This window comes from Dendrobates tinctorius, unplaced genomic scaffold (genome assembly GCF_039654945.1).
Source record: "Dendrobates tinctorius isolate UK_male_01 unplaced genomic scaffold, ASM3965494v1 ptg000138l, whole genome shotgun sequence".
NCBI classification, from domain to species: domain Eukaryota; kingdom Metazoa; phylum Chordata; class Amphibia; order Anura; family Dendrobatidae; genus Dendrobates; species Dendrobates tinctorius.
Window position 1 is genome coordinate 7,547,501 of NW_027361806.1, and position 14,934 is coordinate 7,562,434.

General features: G+C 48.2%; 1 protein-coding gene across 1 annotated transcript in view; it reads left to right on the plus strand.

The window, feature by feature from the left end:
- ELOVL1 (ELOVL fatty acid elongase 1) overlaps positions 1–14,934 on the plus strand; it is a 23,761-nt gene extending 8,827 nt beyond the window's left edge. The window contains exons 2-8 of the mRNA XM_073544514.1: positions 6,381–6,454; positions 7,013–7,203; positions 7,642–7,722; positions 10,672–10,728; positions 12,478–12,583; positions 12,661–12,797; positions 12,895–14,934. Of these exons, the coding sequence (XP_073400615.1) occupies positions 6,400–6,454; positions 7,013–7,203; positions 7,642–7,722; positions 10,672–10,728; positions 12,478–12,583; positions 12,661–12,797; positions 12,895–13,149 (882 nt within the window). The 5' untranslated portion in view covers positions 6,381–6,399 and the 3' untranslated portion in view covers positions 13,150–14,934. The remainder of the gene's footprint in view (positions 1–6,380; positions 6,455–7,012; positions 7,204–7,641; positions 7,723–10,671; positions 10,729–12,477; positions 12,584–12,660; positions 12,798–12,894) is intronic.

Sequence of the window (14,934 nt, forward strand, 5' to 3'; positions counted from 1 at the left end):
GTGCTCCCGGGGGGCGGAGCTCTGCATGCTGTGCTCCTTGGGGGTGGTGGAGCTCTGGATGCTGTGCTCCTTGGGGGCGGAGCTTAATCTAACTGACACTGTGTGGCCACGGCAGCAGTTTGTCTCTTGTACAGACCGCTGCTGTAAGAGACTCCCGCTGCTCGGAGGGTCCTCGGGCATCATTTGGCACATTTTCTGGTGGGTGTAATAATGTTGTCGTTTTGCATTGTTCTATCCCTGTACTGGAAAAAAAAAACAAAAAAAAACAAAGGGGACAGTTTCCTTATGATCGACTGAGTATTTGATTGTGGGCAGTGGGGGGGTCCAGATCCCAATGAAAGGGAGCAGCTGCTTTGTCAGGGGTTGGACCCTCGCTCATTACACATTTAGTCGGTGTATGGCCCCCTGGAGTACCTGCGCCCCCTAAGGGGGAGACTTATTCTTACAGTATATTATATTGGCCCTTTCATGGCTCCTCTTAGCCCTGAGTCCTATACTGGCAGATTTGAAGTGGTTGGCCCAAAATAGGAAGTTATCCATCCACCGGATTGGAAATAACTTGCTGATAGTTGGCAACGGCCGCTCCTTGTATTACCTATAGGGCTGCCGGATGTGGCTGTGTGCTGTAGTCTCTCTCTGGACATCCCATAGACATCGAATGGAGCATTAGGGTGTGCGCACACGTTGTGGATTCTGCTGCGGATCCGCTGCAGTTTCTGCTGCGTTGTACAGCACCATTTAAGTCTATGCAAAATGAAAAACGCAGTGCAGACGTTGCAGATTTTTCCGCGGTTTTAAATCCGCAGCATGTCACTTCTTTGTGCTGATTCCGCAGCGATTTGGCACCTGCTCCATGACAGGTGTCAAACCGCAAGGGAAAACCGCAGGCTAATCCGCAGATAAACATATTATATGGGCTGATCATCCAAATGAGTGCGTGACCTGAATATTACTGGGGCCCAATGAAAACCTGTATTGGGGTCCCCACTTACCATGCCACTTGTAAGGCTATGTGCACACATGTGGAATTCCCGTGAAAAACTAAAACTAGCATTTTGCAAGCGTAATTAGCTTGCAGAATGCTAGCGTTTTCCAAGCGATCTGTAGCATCGCTTGGAAAATTGACAGGTTCGTCACACACAAGCATAGTGCTTGACAAGAGTGACCAGCTTTTTACTATTGATGCTGCCTATGCGGCATCAATAGTAAAAGAATGTTAAAAATAATTAAAAAAAAAAAAATATATTGTTGTTCTCACCTTCCGACGGCCCCCGATCTGCTCTGCCGCGCTTCCGGCATCTTCTGGTCCCAGTAATGCGTTGCGCGAAGGACCTGCGATGACGTCATGCTCGCAAGAGCGCGACGTCATCGCTGTCATTCGCGCAAAGCATTACTGGGACCGGAAGATGCCGGCAGCGTGGTGAGAGGCGGGAAGGACACCGGTGGCCGTCGGAAGGTGAGAATAGCAATATTTTTTATTCTATTTTTTACAGGATTATGGTATCCAGGGCCTGGAGGACAGTCTCCCCTCCTCCAGACACTGGGTACCATCCGCACATGAAGCGCTCACTTGCATAAAATGAGTGTTTCAATGCAATCCTATGGGTGCGGAATCCCCGCGATTCCGCAAAAAGAATGAGCATGCTGCGGATTTTTACGTTATGCGATTCAGCTGCGGAAGAATCCGCAGCATTAGCACAGCATTGCGGAATCCCATAAGATTGCATGGGATGCGGGTTTTTGCGGCGATTCCGCACGGAAAACGCAAAAAACTCTACGTGTGAACACAGCCTAATATTGGTATCTTGTTAGCATCCTTTGGGCTCCAAATTATTGTTGGAGCTGCCTCTGTGCGACATCCCCGCCTGCTTCCCCCTCCTCTATAGCTCCACCCTGCCTGCTACCCCCCCTCTATAGCTGCACCCACCAGCGTCCCCCGCCTTTATAGCTCCACCCCGCCTGCTTCCCCCCTCTATAGCTGCACCCTGCCAGCATCTCCCCCTCTATAGCTGCACCCACCAGCATCCCCCGCCTTTATAGCTCCACCCCGCCTGCTTCCCCCCCTCCATAGCTGCACCCTGCCAGCATCTCCCCCCTCTATAGCTGCACCCTGCCAGCATCTCCCCCCTCTATAGCTGCACCCTGCCAGCATCTCCCCCCTCTATAGCTGCACCCTGCCAGCATCTCCCCCCTCTATAGCTGCACCCTGCCAGCATCTCCCCCCTCTATAGCTGCACCCTGCCAGCATCTCCCCCCTCTATAGCTGCACCCCGCCTGCGTCCTCCCCCCCCCCCCCCCCCCTATAGCTGCACCCTGCCTGGTTCCCCCCCCCTATAGCTGCACCCTGCCTGGTTCCCCCCCCCTATAGCTGCACCCTGCCTGGTTCCCCCTCTATAGCTGCACCCTGCCTTCGTCCCCCCCCTCTATATCTGCACCCAGCCTGCGTCCCCCCCTCTATAGCTGCACCCGGCCTGCGTCCCCCCCCCCCCTCTATAGCTGCACACCCCTGCATCCCCCCCCCCCCCCATAGCTGAACCCTTCCCGGGTTCCCCCTCTATAGCTGCACCCTGTCTGCACCCCCCTCTATAGCTGCACCCGTCCCCCCCCCCCCCTCTATAGCTGCACACCCCTGCGTCCCCCCCCCCTCTATAGCTGAACCCTTCCCGGGTTCCCCCTCTATAGCTGCACCCTGTCTGCATCCCCCCTACAACTGCACCCGGCCTGCGTCCCCCCCCTCTATAGCTGCACCCTGCCTGGTTCCCCCCCATAGCTGCACCCGGCCTCCGTTTCCCCCCCCCCCCCCCCCCATAGCTGCACCCTGCCTGGTTCCCCCTCTATAGCTGCACCCTGCCTGGTTCCCCCTCTATAGCTGCACCCTGCCTGGTTCCCCCTCTATAGCTGCACCCTGCCTGGTTCCCCCCCCTATAGCTGCACACTGCCATCATTTCATAAATTACTACGAGATCATCATTGTGAAATCTGTTCTCTGCTGAGCCGATGACTGAGCAAACTCTGCGACCTGCAGACGTCACTTTGTAGCTAGAAAGTATCTAGAATCTGTGCTAAAGGGCGGCAGCGTCCAGGGACAGCTGGGTGCAACATTTCCAGGTGTGGGTGACTTCCTGGTCTCGCCCCGCTCGTGTCCTAGTCCCGGCTGAGCAGGGTGGAGAGTAGAGACATCCCCTCCAGCCCTGGGGACGGCGTGGGCAGCCTTGCACAGACAAGTCCGGATATCAGGTCTGGTCACCAACGTGAATATCTAAAGCGGATAATTACAGCGAGAGTGGAAACCTCCCCGACTTGTTTCTCCCTCCTCCCAGTAGTAAGGGCCGGAATCTCCCGAAATGCAACAATCGCCAATATTATGGAATTGTATATCAAGCAATTTCCTAATCTCATGTGACACGGCCCCTCTGGACATTCCAGGGACCCTTCACTCTGTGCTACAGGAACTGTTCCCTTTAGGCTGGGATCAGACGTGGATTTTCCATATATAAAATCCTCAGCATTTTGCGGAATGGATGAGCTTTAATGTAATCCCCTCCTCCTGCTGCAGTTTGCTTTTTTTTAGTGGATTTTATTTTGAGTTTTTTTTTAATCTGCAGCATCTCAAAATCTGTTGTAGAAATTCACTTTTTTTTGTGCAGACTTTTCCTATTCAGTTCATTGATTGTAAATTCGGAGGGTAAATCAAGTTTCAATTTTGAATGCATTGTTGCAACAACAAAAAAAACCACACAAAAAGTGAACAAGTGCAGAACATAGATTTTAGTTACAAATCCGCTTGTAAAATCCGCACCAAATGCCGAATATGAGAGCATCCCCTCAAAGGGTTTCTCCTTTTATTCCACACCGGGAGCTGATGACAGGACGCATGATTCCTGCCACATGTCCTGACATGCGCCAACGGACTTATCGTCATCCTCACCTCCAGTGTGGAAGTGATCGGCAAAGGAGGAACCCTTCAAGAATCGGTTCAGACGTGGTGAATTGGCTGCGGCTTTGCGGTGCAGATTCCACTGCTGCATTTTTCCAAGACTTTGTGCAAAACTCTGAGCTGTGAGAAGGATGTCCAGTCTCTGCGTGCAAGTAAGAACGGTCTCTCCCTGAATGACAGCAAGCAGAGATCTTTAAAAAAACGGTGAGCACTTCACACACAAGTATATGTCAGCTGCAAAATGTCTCTCGTGATCGCGCTCAGCCGTCCGTACAGTCCGGTGTCATCCCATATCCTGTTTCTCAGGGGCTCGGTGTCCTCGTGTGACCCCCGGCCTTGTCTCTGTTCATTTGGGATGATTGGCATCCCGCTGGCCCGTGGTTCTCTGCAGTGTCTCATCCATGCGACGGCTGCTTGTCACAGATCAGGGGAACATTCACATCACCTCACCCGTCACTCGCACATGAGGAGACCAAGAAACTTGGGGGCAAAGTGCAGCTATAAGGGCGCCCTGTGCATGGCTGGTAATTTGGGGTGCTTCCAATATTGCAGATTACCAGGGGTGTATTAGCACTCTTAATAATGAAGCTTCAGCTCCTGAACGAGTGGTAAAAATGCCAATAAATGGGAAAGGTTCTCATGGGCACGTGCCGAACGGCACCTGTCACCCTGTCAGTGTTTCATCCAAAAATGGATGAAAACCATTGTAACTTTTTTTTTTTTTTGGATATGAGAATAAAAAACCTCGACTGGTAGATTTTTAAAACTTTAGGATCATATCATGGGGAGCGCGCGCCGCTCCTCTGTCTCCCTGCGGGGATGGGGAGCGCGTGCCGCTCCTCTGTCTCCCTGCGGGGATGGGGAGCGCGTGCCGCTCCTCTGTCTCCCTGCGGGGATGGGGAGCGCGCCCCGCTCCTCTGTCTCCCTGCGGGGATGGGGAGCGCGCCCCGCTCCTCTGTCTCCCTGCGGGGATGGGGAGCGCGCCCCGCTCCTCTGTCTCCCTGCGGGGATGGGGAGCGCGCCCCGCTCCTCTGTCTCCCTGCGGGGATGGGGAGCGCGCCCCGCTCCTCTGTCTCCCTGCGGGGATGGGGAGCGCGCCCCGCTCCTCTGTCTCCCTGCGGGGATGGGGAGCGCGCCCCGCTCCTCTGTCTCCCTGCGGGGATGGGGAGCGCGCCCCGCTCCTCTGTCTCCTTGCTTGCTCGGTTTGATGCGCTTCTGAATGATTGACAGTTTGAACCGCTGGCGCAGCATCGGAGGAGCGCATGGACGTTATAACTGACCAGGTCCAACCAGCTTCAGAGCAGTGCTTGCGAGCCATCGCTCCTTGCCTAGGAGAGTCTGACCACCTTTGATAGATAGCCGGAAACCTAAGCAATGAACTATAGAATTACCAATCCATCTTTTCTTAAGAGAATTTTGGATTTTTAATGGTAAGTTGAACTGTAATTTTTACAATCATTTTGCAACGAAATAGGAGTTTTCTCATCACGATAGATTTAGGCCTCAATTTTATCTTTCTGTACTTGCTATTTTATAAACCTGTCATCTATACTCTGTCTACAATTTGCACCAATAAGTCAATCTAGAGAAGCAGAGCTGCAGTGTAAAGAATGAGGGTGAAATAAATTTATATCCTCGCGTACAAGTTGAAACTTTCTTTCAAACAAGGTTGGCCTTAACTATGAGACTGTGTAATTTTTGTAGAAGTTGGAGGAACGCAGAAAGCTGAGTGAAATCCAAAACAGGGGTGCCCAGAGGTCTTCGTATCCTTTTTTTTTGGCTGACACATCTTATTTCTCGTGCATCAGCAGTGCTCTAGAGGCATTAAAGGGAATTACTTTTCATCTACTTTTTTGGCCTTTGATGACTGATTTGGCCACGTGTGTCATATTGAGTGATGTCACCACGACCGGGAGATGTCAGTAATTTGTCTCGGAAGTCCAAAGACCGGCTAGCCTGCCTCAAGGGAGAATGCAGGGGCTCGAATCTGCTGTCTGTCCCTTAGCTCTAATTATTATTATTATTATTATTATTGATGATGATGGATGGTTGATGGATGATCGGCCATCAAGTCTGTTTTTACTCCTGGTGACCGTGGGACCAGATGTTCCTCCAGAATGTGCGGTCTTTTCCGTTTTCAGAGACCCCCCCCCCCCCATAACATAGTTTAGTGACCGTCTTTAGGATTAATTCAGACGACACACTGGCTTTATAAATGCTGCAGATGGGGTGAGAAACAATGGCGGGGGACTCCTCCTAGATGAGGGAAGCGACGAGCGCCGATTCTGGAGGAGTTGTGATGGGTTCATTAGGTTGGAGGTGAAACCTAAATTTTGCACGTCTGAACATTTTGTCGTCACCCTGATATAATTTTATTTTTTTTCCCCTGCTTTGATCCACTAAATAAACCTAGTTTTTTTTTTTTTTTTTTTCGTTTTCTCAGGTTGTGAGTAGCCGTGAAGATGGAGGTTCTCTCAGAATGGGGGCAGCGCTATCAAGAATTCATGAAGGGAGCAGGTATGCTACACCACTCGCCACCACGTGGTCTTTAAGGGTCTTGGTATCAGAAAGCTGGATCAGTATGGCCGCCATTATACCTCCTGAATGGCAGGTCACTCCAGTCATGCAGCGTTGATTACCGCCCTTCTTGCTGCATAGCTACACTCGGCTTTTTTTGGATCCCGATCAGCCAATTTTTGTATTTTACCCGAACCATCCTGAAAACCTTTATCTCCTCGTTTGCTCATGGTTACTATTTTGAAGTGTTGTGTGCAGAGGAGATGCAAATCCCACGAAGCGATGTGGATACAGAATTATACAAATGATGTGATCTTGGCACCGATCACCGGTCCGCTCGGCTGAGTCTCTCCCCAGATTGTCAGCGAAACGCGTGGGTTATTACGATAATCTCTAATTATGGCTCTTCTCGTAGACCGGCATAGATGTCGGGAGAGCCAGTAATTAGCTCTTCCGCATTGTCTTAATATATTCTCGTATCGCTGCACCGAAGTTCAGTGCTTTCTTCTGCAATTTAACCCTTCATGCATTATCCGTAATCGTCTTGTCTTTCCTCAGACCCCAGAATAGGACATTACCCCCTCATGCACTCCCCGTTCCTGCCTGGGGCCATCCTGCTGGGCTACGTCTACTTCGTCCTTTCTCTAGGGCCTAGATTAATGGCCAATCGGAAGCCCTTTGACCTCAAGCCATTGATGGTGGTCTATAATTTCAGTCTGGTAGCCCTGTCTGCTTACATTGTGTACGAGGTGAGTTGGGAGTGGAGGTTGTGACGATCTGGGTCGGCCTCAGAATAACTCTGTATTTTTCTTTTATAGTTTACTTCTGCTTGCTGTTAGTGAATAGAGACATTCAGGACCGTGGCAAATTGTTTTCCAGGAATGCGAACCCTCACCCATGGCCTTTTGGATATCGGCAGCATTCCATTCACTAACAGCAAGCAGCGAGATGGAGAACTGTAAAAGTTGCAGAAGCCGCCAGTGCATAAAGATTAAACCCTGGGTTTGGTCCCTGGCGGAGATTAGACCTCTCCACCAGGAAAATGATAACTTATTACAGAAGATGTGACACAACGCCGACCTCGTCATTATTAAGATAAAATTTACAGCGGCCATAAAGCGATAACTGCGCCCGGCTTGAAACGGTCCTTTGCATTGATACAACTCTGTTGTCTGTCTTTGGCGCAGTTCCTCATGTCGGGCTGGTTGACCGGATACACCTGGCGTTGTGACCCCGTGGACACCTCTGATTCACCAATGGCTCTGCGGGTGAGTGCGTCGTGTGTGCTCTGCCCGGCATAGTGCCAGTTATTGATGATCTGCGGTCGGAGAACGTCAGAAAATCCATAGTCATGTGGTAACCCTAATTACGCCCTCACCCTCCTCCGGAGACTGTACCACCTGCCGCCACCTGCTGAACTTTGCACTATAAACACAGGGAGATGTTTGCCCTTATCGCCCTTTATCTCTAACCATGGTAACTGGTACCAGGACGCCCCACGCCCGGTCTCCGAAGGAGCCATAAATCACACACTGTAAACAATGAGGGACATTTACTGCACAAAACTTAATATTTGCAGCATTTCTTTGGTCTAAGTTGTGTGACGCCAGCCATTTGGTGCCACAACATCTCCCCCCAATGTCTTCATCAACCTCTCTAGGATGCTCACCGAGATCTCCTAAGGGGCTGCCATGTTTAATGAAAGATGCATCTGGTACAGACAGATATCGCATCTACTTTTCAGAAGCTTTTTTTTTTCTTTTAGTCTGGGAAAAATTGCACACAAGAGGCCAAGTACAAAATGCAAAGTTAAAAAGGTCATTTGAATCTCTTAAGGTCAATTTCGTAAGTGGGGTAAAGTTAGACCATCATCTTTCCTACAGCTACTCCGACTCAATAGGGTGTCCATACACGAGAGGTGGCCTCAATAGGGTGTCCATACACGAGAGGTGGCCTCAATAGGGTGTCCATACACGAGAGGTGGCCTCAATAGGGTGTCCATACACGAGAGGTGGCCTCAATAGGGTGTCCATACACGAGAGGTGGCCTCAATAGGGTGTCCATACACGAGTGGTGGCCTCAATAGGGTGTCCATACACGAGTGGTGGCCTCAATAGGGTGTCCATACACGAGTGGTGGCCTCAATAGGGTGTCCATACACGAGTGGTGGCCTCAATAGGGTGTCCATACACGAGTGGTGGCCTCAATAGGGTGTCCATACACTTGAGACTGCTGTCGATCCGCTGACTGATCTCTCCTGACTTTCCCACACATAGGAAACTTTAGCCAAGGGTTCGCATTCTCACATGTCTGCTCCCTCCTCACATCACTGTCCGTGGCTTATCTTCTCCAAGAACAAAAGGATTGCAAGGCCTCCATACATGTCAGATATTCAGCCGATCACACTCAAAACATCAGGTCCGGCCTACATTGTGTGTATGGGGTCTGTAAAGCTCACCATGCACATTAGATGGTTGGCTCTCCCATACACGAGTGTTTCTGTGTTCTCTATGAGAGGTCTGCCAATAGACCCGTCAGGCAACGGCTTGTATCCGGGAGGACAAAGCAATCGTCAGTCCAAATTCAGACCTGCTGGATTGATATTTCCCACTACATTAAATTTTCCTTGCCCCCATTCACATTAGGATGTTGGCTGGACCTGTTGATGTTGGCGGATTCGGCCAACATTAGTCTAACGAGTATGAAGGACTTTAAGCAACTTTCCAGTACAACTTTACATGGCAGAAGTACATGAAGTGTATATGGTTTCCTGTTCTGGCATCATTGGTGCTAATCCTGTCGGAGGCAATGGACTTCAGGTCTGTGAAAATGACACTCTTAACACTGAAATGGAAAAATAGGGCACCCGGGCCCAGATTCAGAAGAGATTTTTGCAACTTTTTTACACCAGTCTTTCCAAGCTTTGACAAAGTGGGCAGAGCTTGACGGGGCATGACTAAGTCTACCCGCTAAATTCCTCATAAATTGCATCACAAAAGTGGAGGAAATTACACAAGGAACATACATTAGAAACTGGTTGGAGTTACACTTCTGTTGGGAGGCACAACAGATGCAAGATCTTCATTAAGAGGCGAGTGACTCTTCGTAAGTTTTGCCTGTCTTCCTCCCAGGGCTGTGGAGTCGGTAAGCCAAACCTGCAACTCCGACTCCTCAATTTCTCTTACACCGACTCCGACTCCAACTCCGACTCCGACTCCCACACATATTGCTTATATTTAAGTGAAAAATTTATTGTAGTACAATGTGAACCTCAGACATTTAATCATTTTTATGATCCCATAATCAAGATATTTAGATAGAACAGAATATATATTGGTGTACTACCCGGTTTTCATTCTTTTTGGTACAGATACGATATGGATAGACAGATATGGATAAATGGATAGATAGAGCAGATTTCTAATCTGCTTTTGCTATTGAAAACATTATCTATGAGCTCAAAAACCTTTCAGGTGATGCGGTTTTTTAAAAAGATGATCAGCTTTTGCAGCTGAAAAACGTATCCTCAAAAAACACAGGAAAAACGCTGTGTGTGAATGTAGCCTTAGATCAGGAATAGAACAGCCATTTATAGGGCATTTCATAACTTTCCCAAACTCCTATGAAAAAATATTCAGCACATCCTGCATTGAATTACTGTACCCAATTTATTATATATTTTAGGAGTCGGAGTCGGTCCATTTTATACCGACTCCGACTCCACCAAAATGAGCACCGACTCCACGACTCCGACTCCGACTCCACAGCCCTGCTTCCTCCGGCACATCTTTCATTAAGACTGGAGTTCAAAATGTTGGTCCTAATGAATTGGAGCCCAAGTATGTCGGCTATACATTCCACATTATAGTCAAATTTTCATTGTGGAATTAAGAATTGTTTTAAACTGAAGACTTGAATAATGTAGGCCGGACCGGTTACTATCGTTTTTTGGAAAAAATATATATGTGGTCAATTTTAGGAGCGCTATGGCTAATGGAGCACACTGCAATGGATTAGTGGTAAACAAACCTTTTATTAGACCACCGCGTTTCGGCAGCGGACTGCTACCTTCCTCAGGTTACTATCGACTCCCTTCCATTTCATTGGGGCTGTCAGGCAACAATTGCTAGGGGCAGCCTGTAACAGACTGTTCGGTAAGACCGGCTGCGTCCAATGGCGTGAGATTCATTTAATCTTCCCTTTTTTCTTCTCCTTAGATGGTCCGGGTGGCGTGGCTCTTTCTTTTCTCCAAGTTTATTGAACTGCTTGATACGGTAAGTACCGCAGTACATCAGATACAAAATGTGTCCTACAAAAGATAGATGAGACGCCTTTTGTTCCTTGGTATGAAGGTCGGAGGACATAGCTACAACAATGACCGCCTGTCTGGGCATACGGCGAATGTTTGACGCAGGGGAGCACAGGGATGGCCATAGGTTGCAGGTCCCTGAGCTAGGAATATTAATGATGGGTTTTGTGGTTGTACTGCAGGTTGTAGAACTATAATAGATATTTGATGTGTTAGTCAGATACTTTCTTGGTCCAGAACAGATTTTTCTCTGGTCCATCACTCATCAGTCTTAACCTGCTTAAATCTGCTCCTCTCTTTGTCCTCTAGGCTATTTGCACACGTTGCGGATTTTTAGCGTTTTTGCCGTGTTTTTTCTCCTCAAACGCTGCATGAACACTAAAATTCCGCAACCCATTGAATTCAATAGCATTCCGCACGTGCTGTGCTAATGCTGTGTATTTTTCCGCGTCGGAATCACATCGTGGAAAAATACGCAGCATGCCCATTCTTTTTGCGGAATCGCGGGGATTCCGCACACATTGGAATGCATTGTTCCGCTTACTTTCTGCATGTGGCTGTGCAAACCATGCGCAAAGTGAGCAGAAAATGTGTGGATGGTACCCAGGGTCTGGAGGACAGGAGACTCTCCTCCAGGCCCTGGGGTACCATATCCCAGTTTAAAAAAAAAAAAAAATCGTGATATTCTCACCTTCCGGCGTCCCCCGCAGCCTTCCCGCCTGTCAGCCACGCTTCCGGCATCTTCGGGTCCCAGTGATGCCTTGCGACAATGACTTGTGATGAGGTAGCGGTCTCACAAGATGCTACATCATCTGGGGTCATTGTCGCAAGGCATCACTGGGAACGGGATTTGCCGGGAGCATCGCTGAGACCTGGGAACGCTGCAGGGGCCGCCGGAAGGTGAGAATATCACGATTTTTTTATTTTAATTATTTTTAACATCCTATCTTTTACTACTGATGCTGCATAGGCGGCCTCAAAAGTAAAAAGTTGGTCACACTCGTCAAACACTATGTTTGATAAGTGTGATCAACCTGTCAATCAGTTCTCCAAGCGATGCTACAAATCACTTGGAAAACGCTAGCATTCTGCAAGCTAATTACACTTGCAAAATGCTACTTTTTCGTGGGAAATACGCATGCGGCAGGGAGTTGCAGAATAACACATAACCCAATTCCTCCCTGTAAGGCTATGTAGAAATGGTGGATTCTTACACTGCAGATTTTGGTTCAGAAACTTGTTAGGCTGGGGTCACACTGCGTTATGGCAGTTTGTTAACACTGCCATTAACCCCCATTATCGAGTGCATCGCTAATGCATGCCATAATAGGCATGCGCTAGCGATGTGCCTTCATTCTATGATGGAGCCTCCGGCGCGGGCTGCAGCGTCTGAGGCTCCTTCACCGCTGGCGCAGATGGAGCATCTGCGCTAGCGGTATAGCATAACGAGATCGCGTTATGCTATAGCGTTAACGCAGCCCGTCAACGCTATACATTGAACGGGCTGTCTTAACGCAGTATGAACCTGGCCTTAGTGAAAATTTGTTCCATTTATGTGGGGTTTGTTTAGCTCAATGGCAGAATTTTTTTTTTTTTTTTAAGAATTATCTGCATCAAATCCGCAGCTTGTGAATTTATCTGGGGCCATGGCAGACCTTTTCTCTTTTGTTCTTGACTCCACATTGTTTGTGCCTCTTGTCTCCTTGTGCCGCAGGTTTTCTTTGTTGTGAGGAAGAAGAACAGTCAGATCACATTCCTGCACATCTTCCATCACTCCGTCCTGCCCTGCAGCTGGTGGTGGGGGGTAAAGTTCGGTCCAGGTAAGGACTCCAGACGTCCATCTCCATCTTGACTGAGTCCATCTTTGGTTTCTTTTGACCGATTCCTTTTTCACCAGGTGGTATGGGATCCTTCCATGCCATGATCAACTCCCTGGTCCATGTCATCATGTATTTCTACTATGGGCTGTCTGCTGCTGGACCGCGCTTCCAGAAATTTCTGTGGTGGAAGAAACACATGACAGCCATTCAGCTGGTAAGGACGTTGACATTTCTTGGATGATATAACCACAACATAAATCTTTCATATCCTCAGAAACGTACAAGTCACCCTCTTCTGTCCTGTCTCCCAGCTCCAGTTCGTTTTGGTCTCCATCCACATTACTCAGTATTACTTCATGTCCTCCTGCGACTACCAGTTCCCCATCTTCATCCACCTCATCTGGATCTACGGCACCGTCTTCTTCATCCTGTTCTCTAATTTCTGGTACCAGGCCTACACCAAAGGACGACGTCTCCCCAAAAGTAGCAGCAGCAGCATCTCCTCCAACGGAGCCGTGCACCAGAACGGCAAGTCTAAGAATGGCAAAGCCAAAAAGGAAAACTAAACCTCCGCCACAAGACCGACTTCTGAGTTCTCCCGAAACCTGTTTCGGGTGGAAATGTGGGAAGATGATATCTCCATTTTTTTTTTTTTTTTTCTTAATTATTTTTCTTAAACCAATAAAACCAGCTTTGTGATGGCCAGTAGAAACTGCCAAACTGGTTTCCAACTTCATCTGGGGGCTTACACCAGCCAAAAAACAAAGTGCCTAAAGAGACTGTATGAAGTGAGTGTGTCTGACTCCCTCCATCCACCCCCATCATCCAGCGTCTCGGCGAGCTCCCTGTCCTCCAGCATCCAGCTGCTCTCCAGAGAGAGTATAAAAACAAAAAAAAAAAAAAGTCCAGCTCGTTCCAAAAATCCCGTCTTTCTTTACTCTGTACTGTAGTCCCGCATCGATCTCCAAGAATCTGGATTCCTTTGCATCACATTCCAGTACATTGCCTCACTTAGGGGTGCAGGTTGGGGGGGGGGGGGGAGCTCCTTAACTCCAGTCTCCCAACTTCACCCCCCATATATATATTTTTTTATTGCACTGGGTTTTACTGTTCACAGACCTCTGTACCCAGCTTGCTAAAGGTGCAGGAATCCTGAAATACTTGAATATCGGGACGTTTGTGTCTTTTTAGCTTTCTAGGTCTTTATTTTTTTTATTTTTTTTTTGAAGGAGATGACAGTATTTGTGTGGTTTTTGTTTTGTACGTTTTTAGGCGGAATTTATATTAACTTCCCTGATTTGAAGAAGGAAGGGGTGTTATCTGCTCACACTCTCTACCCTTTAATTCACCCCTATGTCCTGTCCACACTGTCCTGTCCATACTGTTCTATCCAAACGCGTTTCACTGATTTCCAAGTATACATAGTAATACTGTTGTCTCTTCCTCGGGGGGCTGCTTGTAACTAGCAAAAACCCTTTAGCAGATGGTTCACTATAATCACTTTTGTATATTAAGAAAAATTGTGCAGGCCTACCCTATAGAGAAATTAGAAAGGGGGAGGACTAGCGCCCTACTGAACATGTGATGCTGGCGGCCTGGGCAGGAGAGGCTGCGCCAGGCTGGGACCACCTTATAACTTATCTGCACGTCTGCCAGAATATTTATCAGTTTTGTGTAATGCTATTAATAAAAGACTTATTGCACATTGTTTAATTCCAAAGCTAAAGCTCTTGTAGATAATACCGTATACGTGGTGGATCCTCTCGGGCGGTTATATACTATGCAGAGAAAAAGGCTATTTCTTTTTTTTTTTTTTTTTTTTTGACCCTTGGATGAAAAAAAAAGAACGCTCTCCATCTGATTTTTATACAACCTCCATGGTGCCAGAGCAGAAAAGTGTACAAAGCCTTAAAGGAAAAGTAGTAAAAAAAACCCAAACAAATTAAATGCTTGATACATATATGAACTCATATCATTCTGGGGTTGTAGGAGAATGGACTGTACCCTGCAGTTTTCTGGCTGTCGTAACCTGCAGTTTTCTGGCTGTCGTAAACCTGCAGGGAGTTGTAGTTGCACAACAGTTGGGGAGCCGCAGACTACTCGCCTAGGTCTTGTATACCTGATTGATCGGCTCAGTTCTGTCGGTGCAGATGGCCAATGCACCCTTTTAAAGGGAGGTAACACGGCCGTAGCAGAGACGGTAAGCCGGGGTCTTCCTGTTGGCTGTGGTGTGGCCATAGCTGCTTGCACTGATCATGTTTCTCCCGCCAGAAGGAAAATTGTCCCATCCTGTATATACCCTTCTCAACTTTGAGAGGTAACAAAATAAAGTTTGTTTTTTTTCTTCCTGA